Below are 22,033 nucleotides of genomic sequence, written 5' to 3'. Positions count from 1 at the left end.
ACACTATCTAGCCTCTCAATTTATCTCACCTATTGGCCTTCTACGGCTCTCTTTTTATTGATGTCCTCTTTCAATCACCTTTCCCATTATTTTATTCCTTTCTCTCTACAATGCTCTTTCTACCTCTTCCACTCCATCTATCACTCCCTTTGCTTTCATCTCTCTTTCTATCTCCTTCACTATTTACATTCACTCTCTCTGCTTTCAATGTCTTGCTCGTTTAATACATCGTTCTTACCTGTCTCTCTCTCCCTATTTCACCATTCTCTACTTCTCCCTCGCCCTTCCTCTGTATTAGCCTAACCTCTCTACCTCATCTGCACCTCTTTTCCCTCTACTTCTCATATCTTTCTATTTTTCATCCCACCGGCTCTACCTGCCTCTCTGCCTCACTACTTTGTTTACCTGACCTGTCATTCTGTGCTTCACCTTTCTATTTGTGCTATCTCATTATAACTCACCTCTCTTCCTATCTCATTTCTATCTAGACCTTGTCCCTCGGGTAGGCATCTTTCTTACCAGTCTACATTTAAAACTGCATGCCAGGCCTCTAAAAACAAGCATTGGCATAGCTAATAAGTCTTGCCTTTGGGTCCTTATAAGTGTTTAGTTATCCAGCACAATATCCTTGGTGCAACAACATCAACTGTTGCATGGATAAACACTTAAAACGTTCTAAAGGCGAGACCTACTGGCTATGCCAATGCTTCTTTTTTATTGCTGGCCGGGAGGGTAGCAACACAGAGCAGAGGCGCAACTAAAGCCAAATTTTGGGGGGTGGGGCTAAGATTTTTTTTAAGGGCGGGGTTAATCTTCCAGTGATAGGCAGAGTGGAAATGCAAGGGCTAAAGAAAAACAACTAAGCTTCGTTAGCAAGTAAATCGTCTTTTAAAGGCCTGTGAAGTACTTGGGTGTGGCTGTGTGTGCGCCCCAGAAGCTGTCTCAGCCAGGGTTGGATTGAGATCACAATTTGGCCCGGGCACTGACGAAAAAGTGGACCACATTTGCGGGGCATGGCCCACATTCGCGGGGCATGGCCCACATTCGCGGGTGTGCCCTTTCATGAAACACTCAGGAATGTAACTGGGAGGATATTATTCTTGGGAAGGACACAGGGCTAAGGCGACAATGTCCTACAAGCTGAGCAACTGATAAACAGGAGGCCCCTTTCTATTACAAAATTATTCCCTAGCCATCCAGGGCAGGAGCACCTGAAAAACAGCGAGGCGCCTTTCCCTTTAAAAATTATTCCCCAGGGGGGCGTGGCCAAGATGGCGGCGTGAGCAGACGTGTTGCTCCTCTGCTCCCGCCGACGGCCGATCTACAGCACCGGTTTTGCCCGCTCCCGTGTCCGCTGACACGGGCTGGGGGGCGGACCGGACCGCAGAGACAGTCGGCCTGGCTTGAGAGGCCGAACGGGAGCTCTGGCGAGCAGGGACTGGGTGAGGCAGAGCTTGCGGCTGGAGACGTGCCCCTCCCCCACAAGGCCGCAGCTGGAGGCCTGGCGCTGCCTGGCAGGGCGAACCCCATGCATCGGGATACGGAGGGCCTGGAAGAGGCTGCTGACGGTATCCGGCTGCTGCGGGCTGGGCGAGTGCCTGAAGTGGGCGAGAGTGGCAGACTAGTAGTGGCCGGACGCGGGGAGCCGCAGAACCAAGACGTAGGAAAGGCGCCGCAAGGAGCTGTAACGCAACACGCGCGGCCAAGGGCCTGACAGGAGGACTGAGGCCCTCCCACATGACCCCGGAGCAGAGACGTGGGTGCGCCCTTCGCTGCAGGGCGTGCTGGACTGCGGGCGCCCCTCAGGTGAGGTGGGGACCTTGCCCAGAGGCACGGGGCGGCAGGCGGGTTGTGGCTGGCCGTGAGCTGAGACAGGGCCACAACAGAAGAAGGCCGTGGCGCCATTTTGTGCGGGGATGTGAGGAGTTACAGCACCGCTTGTGCGGTCGAGGGCCCGACGGGAGGATTGGGGCCCTCCCGCGTTGCATTCGCTCAGGCAGCAGGCTTCAAGGTGAATGCAGACAAGTCGGTGGCCCTTGATCTCTCCCTGTTGAAATCCACCCGGGAATATCTGCAGAATCTGCCTCCTATCCAATGTGCGACAGACTCGACCCCTTATCTGGGGATCCAGCTGGCCCCCTCACTCCCTGAGGTTGTCACCACCAACTATGCGATCCTGAGTAGCAAGATCCGTAGGGAGCTTGGCAGATGAAAGCACTGTTCCATCTCCTGGCTTGGCAAAATAGCAGCAGTTAAAATGACCATCTTTCCCCAGGTCCTTTATCTTTTCCGCACCATCCCTCTACGGCCGCCCACGGGCTGGATAAGACAGACACAAGCAGAGCTGGCACAATTCATTTGGAATGGTAGGAAGCCACGAATGCGACGGGTGTTGTCAACACTTTCCCAGGAGGAGGGAGGACTGGGGTTTCCAGTTCTTCACATCTATTTCCAAGCCACTCAGTTAAGGTATCTAGTGGAATGGAGCCGGTAGGAATTGGAGAAACACTGGTTGTTTCAAGACAAGGTGGTGGCTGCACGACCCCTTCAGGAAATTCCCTTTCTGCGCAAGGCCCATATGCCCCCTAACCTGTACGCCTCATATGTCACTCGGGTACCCCTTGAGACCTTGAGACATGGGACGCTACTAATCTCAAACACGAACTTACATCCCTTCCCTCGCCTTTGACACCACTACTGAATAACAGAGTTCACGTCTGGCATGGATACGGTCGCCTTTGCACGATGGGGGCCTGCTGAGTGCCGAGTACTGTATCATGTGTATGGAGCTGATGGGGTCATTCCTTTTCCCCAGCTGAAACAGATATATGGGCTTCCAGAGACGGACCGACTCCGATATCTGCAAGTTAGACATTGGGCGATCCAAACCCAAGTCCGCTCTGCAGCGAATAGACTCCTCTCCCCTTACGAATGGTGGTTACTCACGCGCACATCGGACAAGAAACTAATTTCTGATTTGTATAAGATGTTACAGACATGACTCACATATACTTATAATCCCAGTAAGGCACGGTGGGAGAAGGAGCTAGGCAGGGTCCTTAGCCAGAGGGAGTGGGACAATATATACTACAGGGCCCGACATTCCGCATACCATATGGGCCTTACCGAGACTCTTACGAAGGTAGCCACATATTAATGCTATACTTCGGAACGTTTGCATGCAATGGACAAAACACAGGAAGCGACATGTTGGCGGGGCTGTGGCCAAATAGGTACCTTAGTTCATTCGTTGTGGGAGTGTGAACATGTCCGGTGCTACTGGACCCAGGTCTTGGATGAGGTGGATAAGCATTTCGAGATTGAGATCCCGCGCTTTCCAGCATACGTTCTGCTTGGCCTTCCCAACCTCCTGATGTACCCACTGCGGTCTGGTAGAGGCAGACAGATAGCAATCGCGTTGGGGTCGGCGACACAGAACATACTTATACATTGGCGTACCCTTACTGCCCCGACGCTCACTGGCTGGCTGCATCGCCTATGGTACGTCCTTGAGATGGAGAAACTGACACTCACCTTGGCAGGGGAGGGATCTAAATACAATGAACTGTGGCAACCCTTTCTGTCACTAGTAGCCACGGAATTTAGAGAGATCACCTGCCCCAGATACCTTAGGCTATTGCGCCTCACGGGGTTACAGGGAACGTCTTGAAGAATGGAGGGAGTTACGGAGGAGTTTTGACACTTTAGGTAGAGGACATGGAACACCGGGGCGGAGGAGGGGGGAATGGGTTAGCGGTGGGAGGGGGCGTTCATGGGAACTGTTTTGGTTGAATTCAAACTCTACACGGTTGTGACACAGTTGCCCAGGACTACTGCGGGCGTGTTTTCGCTTCGGAATTGCTTAATATGATTGCATATGTTAAAGCCTTACTGATTAGTAACTGAATGCACATTATCATATTTCTGTGTTACAATGTAAAACCACAATAAAGAAATTTAAACTTAAAAATTATTCCCCAGCCCTCCAGCGCAGGAGCACCTGAAAAACAACGAGGCCCCTTTCTCCTAAAAAATTATTCCCCAGCCCTTCAGGGCAGAGGCACCTGAAAAATAGCGAGGCCCCTTTCCCTTTAAAAATGATTCCACAGCCCTCCAGGGCAAAAGCACCTGAAAGACAGGAGGCCCCTTTCTATTACAAAATTATTCCCCAGCCCTCCAGCGCAGGAGCACCTGAAAAACAGGAGGCCCCTTTCTATTACAAAATTATTCCCAAACCCTCCTACGCAGGAGCACCTGAAAAACAGAGGAGGCCCCTTTCTCCCCAAAAATGATTCCCCAGCCCTCCAGGGCAGGAGCACCTGAAAAACAGCGAGGCCCCTTTCTCTATAAAAATTATTCCCCAGCCCTCCAGGGCAGGAGCACCTGAAAAACAGCGAGGCCCCTTTCCCTTTAAAAATTATTCCCCAGCCCTCCAGCACAGTGACACCTGAAGAACAGGAGACCCTTTTCTATTACAAAATTATTCCCAAGCCCTCCAGTGCAGGAACACATGAAAAACAGCGAGGCCCCTTTCCATTACAAAATTATTCTCCAGCCCTCCAATGCAGGAGCACCTGAAAAGCAGCGAGGCCTCAGCTATTTGTAAATTACTCAGCCCTCCCCAGCCCTTCACTGGCTCGGGGCAATGTCCGGGCAGGAGATTCATGGGGGTGGAGGGGAGGCTAAGGTGAAGATGGTGCCAGTTCCCAACATTACTTGGCCCCCACAGCGAGACCCATTCTTCCTCGCCCACTATGCCCTGAATGAGAAGGGCTGTGGGCGAGGTGTTAACACAAACATTGTTTCAGGGCTGCGTGGGCCCCAAGGGGGGCCCAGGTGAAAATGGCTCAATGGCCTGAGCAACACCTGGTCCCCTGTGAAGCCGATTCTGGCACACAATCACCCCTCCCCAGCCCACCATCAGCGTGTTTGTTTGGCAGGGCAGGAGATCAAGGAGAGGCCACAGCGGATCATCGCTGAGCGGCTGCACAGCAAGGCTGCTTTCCTCTCCCTGTCCAGTGCACTCTGTGGACTGGGAAAGGGGGAAAAACGACCCACAGAGGGCACATAGACACCGGCCCTTCAGTCAATGCCCGAGTACCCGCAGTACCACTCCATCCCTGTTCTCAGCCCAGGCTGCCACACACGACATAGGTGTGGGGGTAGTCTGAAGCCCTTTCAGGCCAATGGGCATTGCGCGCCAGACACAGAGGGAGGGTTGTGAATTATATACGGACAAGGAAGCATGTTGACAAAATCCACTTTAGAAAACAAAAGGTCTCAAAGGATAGCACGTGCTCTGTCTAGGTGAGACCTAAAAATAACCATAATTTCAGCTTGTCAGAGCAAGACCACTGGCTTGTCAATGTTTGTTGGATTTGGTTTGAAGCTGCAGCATTGTTACTGCAGTGACAACAGCTCCCAGCGTAAAGTTACTAGAGCAACATCAGCGTGCGGTGTGATGTCACCTCTGCGAGGGCTGCTCCCTAATGTCACCGCAGTTATGAGAACACTCTGGGTGATGTCACTGTAGTATGGTCCGCTCCCCTGCAGTGAGGGCATCTACCAATGTGCGGTTACTAAAGCTGCAGCAGCTGGAGCAGATTGCACTGCAGTGATGATCAGCTACCAACCAGTGTGATACGGATAGCCACGTGCAGTGAAATCAACTCCAGGAAGGCAGCTTTCGGTGTGATGTCACAGCAGTGAAGGTAACTTCCAGTGTGATGTCTCTGCAGTAGGAGTGCATTCTGTCAGCAAGCTGTAAATAAGTGTGGGTAGCTAACAAAGAAGCGCGCTGCTCTTTTCCCTACAATCCAATCTTCTGCTGACTTCACAGCCCAGGAAGTATTGCGGAGCGCCTGCTACCACGCCTCCCGCACTGCAGGATAGCAGGCGCGAGGCGGCAGAGTTAAACTGAAGGAGGCGAGCATAACCGAGACACGATAGTCACGGGGAGGCAGTCCATTTAAGTTAAGTAACAGAGGGCTTGTTTCCAAGATATAAAAAAAATAAGAGCATAGTTCGTGTTTATTCTTTAGCAAAGTGAAAGCCAATGTGTGATTAGCGCCGGTTCAACATAAGAACAAGTATAAACAAATGGCCCCTGCTCACGCCGCTGTTTCCCAAACGCCCGAGCCTGCTAGAAACAAGCGCGCACATGTGAAAGTTCATAAAAACAAGCATGAGGGACAAGCACTCGTGCTTGTGCTGCCATGCTCCTTGCGGGAGAGAGCAGCAGCGGGGCGAGAGACATATGTTTATCAATTACCACGCGCGCCGCTGCTCGATCCCGCCTGGTGGATGCCCTCACAAGCATGAGTGTGAAGAAAAGGAGCAGACCGATGGCTGAAGGTCACTCCTAGAGCATCACATGCACGCTGCCTAGGCAAGACCTAAAAATGAATCAGATCACCCAAGGGAAATTTTATTTATGCATGGCCAGCCTTTTAGCTATGCAAAGTTTTGAGAACTGAATTACAAAAAGGTGTATGAACATGTTTGCAAGGTTTTGCTCCAGTAATATCATATATAATATGATACTACAAAGTTAAACAGAATTGAGGAGGACATGCAGGAATTGAGATGGTATTTCTGACATATATACTCCATGTCTTTTGACCACTCTTGGGTGTTACCTTATTTACTCCAGATAGGTAGGAATACTCCAAATTAATAAGGTTTGATCATGGAGCTGATATGCTTACCACTGCAAAGCCACAACTTGATAAGAGTATGCTGGATAATGGTCTATGGAAGTTCACCACTTTTAGAAATGTGTAATGTAGTGAAAAAAATCTACTGCTTACATCAGATATTATTAATCTAAATTAATGCAGAAGGTGTGATGGTTTACCAAAGGTCTACACCAGTGCATCTGTAAGCATACCAGAGCTCTATTCTCTTAAAATCAAAAGCTTATTTAAGTACAAAAGCTTGCATAAAGTGTTATAAACAGGGCACTTTTAACATTATGAAGGCATTTCTTTTGGTGAAATAGATTCTTGGTGGGACAATGAGGAGGGAATTCGGGGGGAAATTGACTGCAATTCCCGCTGAGTAAATAATCTTAACTGTGTTGAAACTATGTTTTCAGTTAACAAACACTGGTTAATATGAACAGCACAACCACGTAGTCTTTCCAAAGTCTCTGCAAAATTAACATGCAGATTTGGCATTTGTGAATGAATCATGAGAGAAGGTGCTTGTTGGTAACCTATGTTCCATCCACAATTCAATGACGTAATGAGGTATAAGGATAATGTTACTTACCCTGTAAACATCTGTTCTTGGCATGTACAGCTGTAAATTCACATGCTTTGCGTACTCCTGCCATCTAGTGTTGTGTACGGATGTTTGCAAGTTGTTTTTCTTCGAAGAAGTCTTTCCAGTCATAAGGTAGGTGACTCCTCCTTTCGGTGATAGTGCGCATGGGCATCGATACAAATGTTAGATTGTTTTCCCGCAAAGGGTGAGAATGGCGTTAGTAGTAAAAAATAGAGATGTCATGTATAATAAAAGAGAGAACAGCAGCAGCTACAGGTACCCAGGGAGGCCGGTGGGCGGATGTGGATCTACAGCTGTACACACCAAGAACAGGTGTTTACTGGGTATGTAGCATTATCCATTCGAGGCATGTGAGATGTAGATCACATGCTTTGCATAGATTATACAGCAATATTCTCCTAAAGCGGTTATGTTATGTTATGTTATTTGCATTTTAATGCGCGCAGCTGCTCCAGCGAAGGAGCGTCCTGGCGCAGGGAAAGGTAAACACAACACAACACTTGGACCAGTAACAAACAGAGCAATAAAAGCAAGGAACATTTAAAACAGGAAGGTTTTCAAAGCCCTACGAAAAGATAGTAAATCATTCGAGAGGCGGATTTCCAAGGGGAGCGCATTCCAGAGGGTTGCAGCTTTTACGCGGAAGGAGCGACCTCCCATCCGACTAAGTCTAAAACGGGGGACAACCACCAAGGACTGTCCAAGGGATCGTAGTGAGCGGGTGGGAACGTAGGGAGAGATCAGTGTGTTGAGTATCCCGGGTGCCAGCTCTCTCAAGATTTTAAAAACCAGGCAAAGAGCCTTGAATTGAATACGCTTGCTTATCGGGAGCCAGTGCAGGGACCGCAGAGTGTTGGAGGTGGGACAGGTTCGAGGCAGACCGACCACCGCCCTAGCCGCCGCGTTCTGGACTCGCTGTAAGCGAAGGATCTCGGCTTGGTTCGCTCCTAAAAGGAGTGAGCTGGCGTAGTCCAGCCGCGAGATGATCATTGCTTGAATGACCAGCTGTCTAGTAGGAGCATCAAAGAATCGCAACAGGGGTCTTAGCCCGCGTAATACTCCGAAACAGCAGGCCGCCACTCTCTTCGTGTGAGTCACGAAGCTTAGCGTATGGTCAAGCCATACTCCCAGATTCCTGAGTTCCAGGACAGGGGCCGGCGCTGATCCCAGCTCCGGAGGCCACCATTCGTCCCCCCAGTGGTCCACTTCCTTGCCAATGATCATCACCTCAGTTTTTGTCGCGTTCAGCTGGAGGCAGTTGTTATTCATCCAGCTGGCCACCTCTCTCAGCCCGCTACGGAACCTGAGGGCATCCTGTTTGGCATCCCCGCTGATCGTAACCGCCAACTGAGTGTCATCAGCATAGGAGACCATAGTTAGGCCCCATTGCTTGACGACCTCAGCCAGCGGCTGCACGTACAGATTAAAAAGCGTGGGACTCAGCGAGGAGCCCTGAGGGACCCCCAGGTCCAAAGGATGGTGCTTGGACTGAAATGGAGGGGTGGCAACGCAGAAGGAGCGATCACTAAGGAAGGAGCGGAACCACTGCAGAGCTGAACCACAGATGCCAATGTCCTGCAGGCGGTGTAGCAAGATGCGATGGGAAACAGTGTCAAAGGCAGCGCTAACTTGTCGCTGTTGGAGTTGTCTGAAACAGTGTTCTAAGTACTGCCTGGCCCACATTAGCTTGTTTTGTCTCGCTAACACATCTACACAACAGTGCTTGGGGGTACAGTTATAGTTCGTTTTTGCTTTTGCATAACAAGTTTGTATGCATTTAACAATTCACCTTGCAATACCTGACTTGAAGATAGGCTTGCCCTTGTGTGATGGTGCAAAAGCAACTGAAAGTTGTTTGGTTTTGCGAAATGATTTTGTTCTTTCAATATAATGTAAAAGCGCTCTTCTGACATCTAAGGTGTGTAGAGCTTGTTCTGCCACAGAATTAGGTTGAGGAAAGAATACTGTTAATTCATCCGAATGATTGATGTGAAAGGCAGATACTACCTTGGGTAGAAATGTGGGGTTAGTGCGAAGAACCACTTTGTCTCTGTGTAGTTGGAAAAAAGGTTCTTCTATGGTTAGTGCCTGTAGTTCACCCACTCTCCTCAGTGAAGTGACTACAATGAGGAAAGCAGTTTTCCAAGAGAGTAACTGTGGTGCACATTCATGCATGGGTTCAAAAGGTGGGCTTATTAACCTTGTGAGGACTGTGTTAAGATTCCACACTGGGGCAGGTGGACGTCTCGGTGGTATGATTCTTAAGTCCTTCCATGAAAGCTTTGATTAGGGGCACTGTGAAAAGGGATAACTATTCCCTATTCTGTAGATACGCAGCTATTTAGTGAGATGTAGGCTGATAGAAGTATAAGCCAATCCTGACTGCTGCAGGTGTAACAGGTAACAAATGATGTTTTGTTTTGAAGCATCTGTTGTTATTGCAATAGATTAAAAAAACGTTTCCATTTAGCTGCCTAACAGGCTCTTGTAGTAGGCCTTCTGACCTCCCTGAGGATGTTCATACAGTCTGGTGGAAGATTTAGACTTCAGTAGCCAGATCACGAGGTTTAGTTGTTTGGAATCTGGGTGTCTGATATCTCCATGGCCCTGTGTGAGGAAACTGGATGTGAGGTGTAGCTTTTGATGGGGAACCAGAGACAGCTCCAACATGGTTGTGAACCATGGTTGAGGGGCCCATTTTGGAGCTACGAGGATCAGTGTGAGAGATGTTTGCCTGTGCTTCCAAACCACTATTGAAATGAGTGGGAGAGGTAGAAAAGCATAGGCAAATATCCCTGACCAGTTCATCCATAGTGCATTGCTTTTAGAGAGTTAGTGTGGGTACCTGGAGGCGAAGTTTGGGCATTATGCGTTTTGGTGTGTGCATACAGACCTATCTGAGGGACTCCCCCCCCCCCAACTTTGAAAGTATGAGAGGAGAACCTGAGCGTGAAGTTCCCATTCGTGTATATGCTATCTCTGTCTGCTGAGGAGATCAGCAATCTGATTGTTCACTCCTGTGAGGTGTTCCGCTAGGAGATAGATTTTGTGGTGAATGGTCCACCTCCAAATGTCTTTGGCCAAGTGTGACGGAGTGAGTGTCCCCCCCTGTTTTTGTATGTAATACATAGCTGTCATGTTGGTACAAACTAGGACTACTTTGCCAACCAGGTTAGTATGAAATGCTTTGAGAGCTAGAAAGACTGCTAGCAGCTCTAGATGGTGGATGTTGAGCTATTTTTGCTGTTGGCTCCACAGGCCTCGCACTGTGTGGTGCTGAAGATGAGCCCTCCAGCCAGTGAGGGACGCGTCCGCTGTTAGCATTGTCTGTTGAACTGGGTCTAAGAAGGGCCGTCCTTTTTGATAAATTTTGTGTATTCCACCACTGCAGAGAGCAATGAATACGGCAGCTTACCAACACTAGATCGGTTAAAAAACCTTGCGATTGGTTCCACTGACTCGTTAAGCATTCCTGTAGGGGACGCATGTGAATCCTGGCATGAGGAACGATCATAATGCAAGATGCCATCATTACGAGTAGTTGGACATACACTCAAGCTGGAAGCAAGTGATTGGATTGTACCTGGAGAACTAGAACCTGAATGTTGTGAATTTTGGCTGCGTTGGGAAAGGCCAAGAGCCTTTCGAGTATTTAAAGTGGCCCCATGGTAGTTTTGAGTATTGGAAGGTTGGAGATGTGATTTTAGCACATTGACTGTGATCCCCACTTGATGTACTATGTGTTGGAGACATTTTGAATACGTACTGGCTTTGATGAGCCAGTCGTCCAAGTAGGGGGAAAACATGAATGTGTTATCTTCTCAGGTGAGCAGCGACTACTGCCAGACACTTTGTGAAGACTCTGGGAGCAGTGGTGACTCCAAACCGGAGAACCTTGAAATGGTAATGTTGTTCCGCTACCACAAATCTGAGAAATTTGCGATGAGTGGGATGTATTGGAATATGAAAATCGATATCCTTTGAGCCTAGAGTAGACAAAACGTTGTCCTGTTGCAGAAGTGGTAGTACTTTTTTAAGTGTTAACATTTGAAAATGGTCTGACTGTATGTAAAGATTTCGTTCTCTGAGGTCCAGAATTGGTCTGAGAACCGTCCTTTTTGGGTATCAGAAAGTAAAAGGAGTATACGGCTGACCCGTGGTATTGTAGTGGTACAGGCTTTATAGCCCCTTTTAGAAGGAGAGACTGAACCTCTTGTTTGAGAAGGTGCAAGTGATCCGGTAGAGTTTGTGTGACAGTGGGTGAATGTTTGGAGGATTGTTGGTGAACTCCAGGCAATAACCAGAACGGATAATTTCTTGTACCCATTTGTCTGTAGTTATGGACTGCCAGACGGGTAGGCGATGTGAAAGACGCCCCGACAGGTGTTAAATGGTCTGGGGAAGTGTAGGGAAGTCACTGTTTGGTATTAGAGGGGGAGGCTCGTGTATTTGAACCTTTGTCTCTACCTTTGCCATTGTTGACTCTCTAACCCCCTCTAAAGTAACTCTAAGAGGCAGAGGGTTGATTGTTGCCTTTGTACTTGGTGGTAGTAGTATCTGAGGAGGTATTCTTAGATCCTCAGTTGTAGAAGCACTGAAAGGAACCACGTCCAGATGTTAATTGAAGGGCTCCCATGGATTTGGCCACCTCTTTCTTCTTCATTTTTTCAGTGAGGAATCTACAGCAGGACCAAAGAGGTGTTTGTTTTCGAATGGTGTGTTTAGGATAGAAGTCTGAACTTCTGGTTTGAATGGTGAAATACGAAGCCAGGCATGCCTTCTTAAAAGGACACAGGTTTTGACAGCTCTAGCAGCAGTGTCTGCAGCATCTAGGGTGCACCTGATGGAATTATTAAAAATGAGCGGTCCCTCCCAAACTAAGTTTCGCGCTTTGTACTTGTGCTCATCAGGTAGAAATTGCAGCAACTGCTCCATCTCATCCCAATGTGCCCTGTCGTACCTAACCAACAGAGCTTGTATATTGGTGTATTGGAGATGCACCTAAAGTTCGCAGCTTGTGAGGCTACCCTTTTCCCCAAAGCGTCTAGCGTCTTAGGTTCTTTATCTGGGGATTGAGCATCTCCGGTTTGCGAATTGGCCCTTTTGCGTGAGTTGGAACCCACCAACGAATCCAATGGTAACTGCCCCGTTTTGTAAGCTGGATCATATAGTGCCGGCTTATACTTCTTATCTACCCTAGGGGTGAGAATACGTGCCCTGACAGAGTCATAGAAAATATCATCCACATGCTTGACCATACCCTTGAGCATGGGAAGTGTGTACAAGGACTTTAGTGTGGTGCTACGAGTCTCGAAAAGAAAATCCTCTTCTAGGGATTCCCTATGCAGCTGAACCCCATGGTTGTTAGCAGCTCTACCCAGCAGTTCTATGTAACCTACACTTTCGTCCGTGGAGAAGGCTTGGTAGGGTACAGGTCAGGATCATTCCCTGTGGGGGAATTGGTGTTCTAATCTGTCCAGGGGTCTACAGGTATTAGCTCATTGTCTCCTGCCCCATCCCCATCATCCTGATCTTCAGGTGTATGTGGTGGTGAGTACTCAGGTGAAATTAGTAAGGGGTGAAACTGAGGAGGAGGAGGTGATGGAAGAGGAGGAGAAAGATTAGTACCAACATTTTTCCTTTTCAAAGGAATGTGGTAGGCTTCTTCTGTCTCAGGTTTCTGTTTTATTGTCACTTTTGTGGTGATATGTCCAGTATTTGGGTGGATAATTCTAGCTCCCTTTGTTTCGTATCCGTTTTGGAGGGCAGAGCATCGAAATGTTGTTCATTAGATGAATTGGCACATCCGTATGTTTTGGTGCTGAAATTTTCGGTGCCGGTGTTTTGGATGCCAAGGATTTCAGATCCGAAGCCGTTTTCTGCATCAAAGGCGGAGGGGCGGAGCCTGTCTTTGAATTTGAACCCGATGCTTTCGGTCCTGTGTCCATTTTCAAACAGCTCTGTTCGGAGCCCGAAGACTTTTGGATGTGTTTCAGTGCCGAGCCAGAGGGCGGAACGTCAGAAACATGTTCTTGGTGCAGACAGTAGCCCGGAGGCAGGGTTGGACTGAAGCATTTTTCTTGGGCGGAGGTGGACTTTGGGGCAAGGGAGGATCTGTACTCACGGTACGCTGCCTTTGCGGGATTTCTGCCCGCAAGGGCAGCTTACCCTGAGCCTCAGAGCCTTAGTCTGAGATGGAGATGGGTTTTTGTTCTTTCTTGGTTCCCATGGCGTCTCCAGCCTCTTGTTCCGAATCTCCTCCGAAGAGGTCCGGAATGGAACTTGTGTGTTGGCTCTGCATGAAGTGACGTCGAGCCCAACAGTCGAAAAGCATCTTTTTCGATCGTAAAGCCTTACACGCGTCGCAGTCCTGTTCTCTGTGCTCCAGAGACAAGCTCAGATTGCATACTTTGTGTCAGTGTGTGGAAACTTCGCGTGGCAACAAGGGCAGAATTTGAATGGAGTCCATTCCATCGATTGTGAGGCGGACCGACGCGGGTAGGCCCGATGGCCTTCCACGAGCTACCCGATCCTTAGAGTTTTTTTTTTTAAGTAAATACGATACGCGGACAATGGGATTATGCGATTGAAAACAATACCGTTGAGGGTGAGTGTCTTGCGCACCGAGGGAAACCAAAGAAACGGTGTCGAACCGGAGCGCAGCAATTCAAGTCCGAACCCGATGGCGGAAAAAAGCAATCTAACAATGGAGTCGAGGCCCATGCGCACTATCACCGTAACGAGGAGTCACCTACCTGGTGACTGGAAAGGCTTCTTCTAAGAAAACGAACTTGCAAACATCCAGACCCAACACTAGATGGCAGGAGTATGCAAAGCATGTGATCTACAGCTCACATGCCTCAAACATATCATTTTCCTTTCTTCCTGCATGCAGCCAACTTGTCCAACAGAATATGGTGAGCAATTTTAAAGACCAATCGCAATACATTTTTTGTTCAGTTTCTCCAAATATGTTAAAAACATTTACCAAACACGTATGAGCCATGTCATTTCCACTGTACTGACTTCATCCTATATGAAGGAGAAACCGAGAGCATCTACATCCCTGAAGAGAACCAATGAACCATTCAGGTAGTTACATGCATTGTTCTTTTATGTTTTAGGGATAGCAGTGCAACGGTATAGTCTTATCCTTTGGGTGAGTCCTCTGCTTGACTATAAAAGTGGGCAAAAATACCAAAGTTGCACCATTTGAGTATACACCTCTTTTAGTATTTTTTTTAAATATTTCAGTTATAGAGATGCTTAAAACAGCAAATAATTTGTTATAATTTTTACACAAACATTTACTTGCGATTACAGAGAGTTCACCCACACCCTTGAAATAATTAGATGATAAATAGCAAGGATATGAATAGCAATTGTTAGTATTTTACCTTGACAGTTCCGTTTATTAGGTGCCAAAGTGTATCCTGTAAGAGGGCAGGAGCACTGAAAACTTCCTGGAACATTGTTGCAACGAAATGAGCATATGTGTCCCCCAGTAGGTAAAGCACATTCATCAATATCTTTGGGGGAAAAAATGATAAACTTATAAATTACATGTGTATTGATACAGAGACTGTACATCCACTAGTAAGCATTTTTTTTTAAATGAGTTACTTTATCATGTTCCTTATTTACTCCCTGGACGCACTTATCAGCACAGTGAAATATAATGTAAATCCCAATTTGGCACAAAGTAGGCAGGAAGCCAATAATTTCTTCCCATTCTCACCTTAACTACTGTTATATATTTTTTTATATCCAACAAAACAGCCATAATAGGCCTGAGAACCTTTAGCACAGTTGAGTGTTGCATTGGTCATTTATTTAAATGCATACCTCTGACACAGTAATCATAAACTCTGGTTATTACCCTTAAAGCAGGAAGAGAGCTAAATAGAAGAAGCAAAAAAAATATTTATCAAATAGTGATGGACCAATGAGTCTGAATGAGGCCATTATCTTTGAACTATTGTACCAAAGTGGCAATGTACTCTGTATAAACTGTACAGTACTGAAAAACACGCTAAGAGTAAAAGTCTAGGTCAAGATTCAGTGAATCACAATAACTCATTTTTAAAGCTTTCTCATCAAAGCAAAAATGGCCAGTCAAGATAAGACCCCATTTCTCGGGGATAGGGATTCAGCCAGTCACATACTGCGAATACAACTACCTTCTAGCACTGGAGCTGGGGTAATGCGGGATGGTGTTCTACAAGTATTTTGTTTATTTACACATTACTGGTTGACCACTTCGTCCTAAAGCCCACAATCCACTAGGATAAAGACTTGAGTGTATATGGCAAGTGAATTTAGAATAGACATGCTGCAAGAGCTACACTATTAATCTTACCTAAGGCATAGGAAGTAAACAAGTTTCAATGGCGTCATTGTGGACAATGAAGGGAAAAAACTGCTTGGTTCTTGGAGTGTGCAAACACATTATCAATAAAGGGGTTGAGATTTAAGGTTAAACTCATAGATTGCCACTTTAAAAAGAGACACTTTAACCTTAACTATTCTCTTAAAAATTGGTTTCTACCAATTGATGAATAATCTTTTAGATTAATTTACCTGCTCACTTTTGCCCATAATGTGAATGAAAATTATCAAATGCCCATGCATGAAATTGATAGGTGAGATCAATCATCTACCAATATAAAAAAAGTTGTATTACTCAATCTTCGTTCAAATTTATAACACATTTTAAAGAGGCATTTGATAGTGTCCATATTCATTTTTAAGCTACATAAATTATTTTGTGTCACATGTACTCGGTTATACCACAGATTCACTATATTCCTTCCCATCTTACCATTATCTTTTGTTCTCTGCAGAGTTCGCTATTACACAACGATGTCACATAGGAATTTTAAATGCAAGTCAGGCGGGTTTAATCCACGCGATATTAAATTCAGTATCAGTTGTCCATACGGTCACTTAAAATATGGTCTGTGTTACTTTTGGTGCTTTTGCTAATGTAAGTTTCTTCAATAGCCGTCAACAGGAGTCTTGTAATTTGGCTCAGTAAACAAATAGTTTCTTACCTGTCAGTGTAGATTTGCAGCTTGAAGAATTTTCTGGATTCACATGTTGTGCATTATTGTGCCATCTAGTGGTTGGGTCCGGAATTGTAGTATTTCTTTCTTTTTGTTGTTGTTGTTGATGGGCGTCGACCTACCACCATTTGGTGTCCTCCTGTGATGCCGACGGGGTTCCTCCGGAAGCTCCCACCTTTGGTCTCCATCTTCGGATTCTTTCTCTCCTCCTCCTATTCTCATCGTTCCTGGCAAAGGAGGGTGCGTTCGCTAGTGAATCCAGAAAATTCTTCAAGCTGCAAAACTACACCAACAGGTAAGAAACTCTTCGTTTTGCAGAGTGAATCTTTTCAGAATTCACATGCTGTGCATAGACTTTGTAGCGGCTTGATAGTCTTGTGGTGGCTGGGTGGAAGATGAGCTTTGGTTTGTAAATAGATGTTGTAAGACCTTTTGTCCTACTTGTGCTTTTTTATTAATTTAAATGTCCACACAGTAAAGTCTTGTGAATGTGTGTTTTGAAGATCATTTTGCAGCCATGCAGATGTATTGAATTGGAGTATTAGCTAGAAAAGCGATAGTTGCTCCTTTCTTTCTTGTTGAGTGTGCCCGCTGGGCACCTTGTAAGGCCTGTCCTGCTTGCCTGTGGCATAAATGTATGGCTTGCGCTATCCATCTTGCAATGGTGTTTTTGGTCACTGGTCTGCCCAGAAAACTGTTCACAAAGGATAAAAAGAACTGATTTGTTTTCCTGTATTCCTTGGTTCTTTCAATGCAGTACATCACCGCCCTTCTTGAGTCAAGTGTGTGCAAAGCTATTTCTGCTTTGGTGTTTGGGTTTTGAAAGAAACTTGGTATTTGTATACTCTGATTTATGTGGAATCTTGATAACACTTTTGCTATGAATTGAGGATCTGTCCTCATGACAATCCTGTTATTATGTATTTGGAAGTAAGGTTCCCGTTGTGCTAGTGCCTGTAGTTCACTAACTACGTAAGGATGTTATTGCCATTAAAACGGCAGTCTTTAGTGTGAGCATGTGTAGTGTTGCTTTGTGCAGTGGTTCGAATGGTGCTTTCATTTGTGCTAGAACTATGTTCAGGTTCCATGTGGGTGCTGGCTCCATATTTGGAGATGCAATTCTTTTTGCTCTTTCTAGGAACCTTTTGACCACATGTGAAGTGAAGAAACTTTTACCCGTTTCACCTCTGGTGTACTCTACGATTGCTGCTAAGTGCACTTTCAATGATGTATATCATAATTTACTATCAAGCAAATGTGTCAAGTACTTTAGCACTTTTCTCTCCTTTGTAATTTTCCTTGAAAGACGTTTTTTAAGGCACCATTATATACATCTCTTCCACTTTGCTGTATAAAATGTCCTTGTTGTTGGTTTCATAGCTTCTCTAGAACAGCCAATGTGATTTCTGTTAGTTTGAGATGCGCGAATTCCAAGTCCTCAGGAGCCATGCCGCTAGGTCTAAGCTCTCTGGTTCTGGGTGAAGTACTTTTCCGTTTTGCATTGTTAGCAAACCTTTCTTTTTTTGGTAATTTATGTATTGTCCCTTGAGTCATCTCCATTATTTCTGAGAATCAAGTGTGTCTGGACCACTGTGATGCAATGAGAATCATTGTCATTTGGCTGATCTTGCATTTGCTGATCACTTTGTTCAGTAATGGTATTGGGGAAAAGCGTAAGCAAATATCCCTGACCAGTCTTTCCTTAGCGCATTCCCTAGGAACTGATTGCAAGGTCGCCTGGATGCGAAGTTTTGGCATTTTGCATTGTGGGGTGTTGCAAATAGGTCTATTTGTGGTGTTCCCCATTTCCTGAAAATGTTCTGGAGTTCTGCTTGATTTAGTTCCCACTCGTGGGATGCTGTTTTTTGTCTGCTAAGTCTGTCTGCTTCTACATTGTCCTTTCCTGGTAGGTGTATTGCTATCATATCTAGTCCCCTTGGGATTGCCCATCCCCAAATCTCTTGAGCTAGTGTTGAGAGTGCTACAGACTGAGTTCCTCCTTGCTTGTTTATGTAAAACATTGTGGTTCTGTTTTCTGTTTGTATCAACCCTTTTTTTTCCCGTACAGCTCTATCCAAAAGCCTTTTAAGGCTAAGAATGCTGTTTTCAACTCCAAGATATTGATGAGTTTCACTGCATCCTGCTGTGTCCACAATCTCCTCACTTTGAGGTTGTTCATGTGTGCTCCCCATTCCATTAGGGACGCATCTGTTATGATCCCTGTCAGAATTGGTGGTCTAAAATGTCTTCCCTGTGCTATGTTTGTTTTGTTCCACCATGCCATCTCCTGATGAACTGTCGGTGTGACAACCACTAGATCCTCCCAATGCCCTGTTGCTTGTGACCATTGTGTCTGTAGCCATTCTTGGAATGGTCTCATGTGTAGTCGAATGTTGGAATTAAATGAATGCATGAGGCCATCATTCCTAGTAATATCCCCACTGTTCTCACTGTCAGATGTTGCCCCTTCTGGTACAGACGAGTCTCCTTAATAAGGCTGATCTCCTCTTTTCGCTTGGGAATGCTCTCCCTGATACTGTATTTATTTCCAAGCCTAAGAAGACCTTTATGAGTTCTGGCTCTGGTGATGATTTTTCCCAATGTGTGGAGAAACCCAGTTGAACTAGTGTCTCTATCACCTGTTGCATATGCTGTTTGCAAAGACTGTAAAAGTTTGCTCTTACTAACCAGTCGTCCAAGTATGGGTAAACATGAATCTCCTGCCTTCTGAGTTGTGCTGTTACTGCTGCTAGCCACTTTGTGAACACTCTTGGTGCAGATTTTAGACTGAAAGCCAGTACTTTGAATTGGTAGTGTCTTTTGTTGACCACAAACCTTAACAGCCTCTTGTGTTTTTTGTTCATTGGGATGTGCAAGTATGCATCCTTTAAGTCTATGGAAGCCATGTAATCTCCTTCTTGCAATTGAGGTATCTCCTCTTGCAGTGTAGTCATCTTGAATCTTTGTGTCTTTTTAAATCTGTTTACAAACCTTAGGCCCAATATTGGGCGTAATGTTTCATCTACCTTTGGAATTAGGAAGTATGTAGAATATACTCTGTTGTTCTTTTCCTTGTGTGGTACGTGCTCTATTGCATGTTTCCAGTGAAGTTCCTGCACCTCTTTGAATAGCTGAGATAATTCTGCTTTTGAATGTATCTTTTGTTTCGGTCTCCTGTTTGGAGGTTGTTTTGTTAGCCCTATGCAGTATCCGTACTGTATTATGTTTAAAATCCATTTGTCTGACGTTATGTCCTTCCATCTCTGAAGGAAATATTTTAGCCTGCCTCCTTCTTGTGTGGCAAGCTGGAGGAACTGTAAACTGTCTTGCATAGGTTGATTTTCTGTGTGTACACCCATTGCTGTTCTTCATGGGTGTACCATCTTTGTAATGCAGTCACTTAGTAGTGGCCTGTTATCCGCCTATTTGTGGCTGTCCTCTGCCATGGGGATGCCCTTGAAAGGACTGCCTTCCTTGTTGATATTGCCAGCTCTGCTGCTGTCCCTGGCTTGCTCCGTGTATGTTTGCTGGAAAGCTTGATGTGATGTAGCTGGTTGGTGTGTACCTCTACCTGCTGGTCTCCTTGAGGGAGTGTCTCTACGCATGCCTCTGAATTATAGAGCGCCCATGGACCTAGCTGTCTCGTTGTCCTACTTTAATTGATTTGAGTTTATCATCAACCACACTTCCAAACAGTTGTTCGACATTGAACAGTGAGTTAATGATATTACTTTGCACTTCTGGTTTGAAACTTGATATTCTCAGCCATGCATGCCCCCTTTGTGTGATGCCAATCATCATTTGTCTGCTTGAGGTTTCTGCAGCATGTAGGGCTGATCGCAAGTATTTATATGCGCGATGTTTTTACCATCTTACTTCAAATGGCTAGCTCTTCTTTGGAATTGCTCAGGTAGGTTTTTTAACAATTCTCCTACCTCCTCCCAATGTTGATACGCATGTCTGTTTAGCAATGCATTGGAATTAGGTATGCGCCATTGGTTTGCTGCACTTCTTTCTGCTTTCCTCCCTACAAGGTCCATCCTTTTGCTTTCCTTGTCTGGAGATGGACCCACTGTTGTTGGTACATTTGCTCTTTTTCTTGCTGTGGAAGTAATAATAGAGTCAGCTGGTACAGACTCTCTGATGTATATAGGGTCTTTAGAGGAATGCTTATATTTCTTTTCTGCTCTTGGTGTGATAGCCTTGCCTGTTGCAGGCTCTTTGAATGCCTCTTTCCCTGGTTCAATACTCTTGGTAGAATGGGAAGGAATTGATTTCTTGATTGTGCTGGCATCAAAGTCTCTAATAAAAAAACATGATTGTGGTTTTTCTTCCTCTAACTGCACTCCACATGTTTCAGTAGCTTTCTTAATCACCTGATTATACATGCTAATGTTATCTCGGGGTGATGGCCTCGAAGGTTATGTTTCCACAGCCTCCTCGGGTAATTCGGCGTAGAGATCTTGCTATTGCAGGTCTTGAGTCTCTGAGATCACCAATCCTGCATACGTTTGTTTGTCCTGTTTCAAGTCTTCCCCGAAGAAGGATTCTTCCTCTTCTTATTCAAGCAGCTCAGGTGTTGTCGGAGGCATTACTTCCACGACGACTTTCTCGACTTCTGTTGTCGTTTTCAGCGGTATCTTGAATTGTTTCAAGCTTTCGTCGAAATCTTTTTTACGTTGTAAAATACTTGCCATTTTGTCTTTGAGTCTCTTCCTTTTCTTCTCCATCTCAGCCGCATGTATTTTGGTGCCAAGACCATCGGCTTTCCGCTTTGTGCTTGTCGACGCCGATCCGGCCACGGTGTGTTTTTGTTTGGATGCAACTGCGGTCATCAAGTGCGTCGACGGCGAGCACAGGGAGCCCCCTGCATGCACATTCTCCGATCGTCGTCGAAGATTCGGTTTTCACCTTACCTCGAACTTTGGTCATTCTGATTGAAATCTTGAAAAGTTTCTACCGCAGTTCTTCAGAAGTTTTTTTTCCCCCTTATTTTTGTCGATTCTTCTCTCCACTCTTGGGAGCTCCTTCAGTATCAATCCAGACCCAATGGTGGAAAAATAGAATCTGAAGATGGCGACCAAAGGTGGGAGTTTCTGGAGGAAGCCCTTTAGACGTAACAGTAGGACACCAAATGGGGGTATATCGACGCCCACCAACAACAAACAAGCATTGGAAATGCAATAGGGCTCGCATTAGGAAAGTTTAAGCTATTGGTCTTATAAATGAATTTTTTTTATTTATGTGTTTTTTTTAAATAGCTAAATTAATAGCTTTGTCATTTAGAATGCCAATAGTTATAACTTTCGCAAATGTGACACCTATAGCTTTTGTAATGCAACATGTTTTGTATTTACGTGACTTAGATGTATTGATATTACAAATAACAATGGCTTTTAATTTTTAAAAATAATTAATACTTAAATAATTTATTTAATTTGTAATGGCAAAAGCTTAAACTTTTGTAAATAACTTTTGTGAAGATTATGTTCAGTGTTTTTTATTGTGACGAAAATTCAAGAACAGAAGTGAAATATTAACATCTTTTTGTAATTTGTAATAAAGCGTGAAAGCTTGAAAACAGCTTGAAACATTGAAAGAACATATTTGAACCAGTGATGCTGTGGTTGCGCTGAGTGATGCTGTGGTTGCGCTGAGTGATGCTGTGGTTGCGCTGAGTG

At 45.6% G+C, this 22,033-nt stretch overlaps 1 protein-coding gene across 2 annotated transcripts in view; it reads right to left on the bottom strand.

Moving 5' to 3' along the window:
* The window catches only part of FBLN1 (fibulin 1), a 911,174-nt gene that overhangs the window by 565,976 nt on the left and 323,165 nt on the right, over positions 1–22,033 (bottom strand). For both annotated transcript variants that reach the window (XM_086952749.1, XM_086952748.1), the window contains exon 13: positions 14,685–14,816. In XM_086952749.1, the coding sequence (XP_086808875.1) occupies positions 14,685–14,816 (132 nt within the window). The remainder of the gene's footprint in view (positions 1–14,684; positions 14,817–22,033) is intronic.

This window comes from Lissotriton vulgaris, chromosome 1_2 (assembly GCF_964263255.1).
Source record: "Lissotriton vulgaris chromosome 1_2, aLisVul1.2, whole genome shotgun sequence".
NCBI classification, from domain to species: domain Eukaryota; kingdom Metazoa; phylum Chordata; class Amphibia; order Caudata; family Salamandridae; genus Lissotriton; species Lissotriton vulgaris.
The sequence above is the reverse complement of the archived record's forward strand: the minus strand, read 5'-3'. Positions and strand labels throughout refer to the sequence as shown.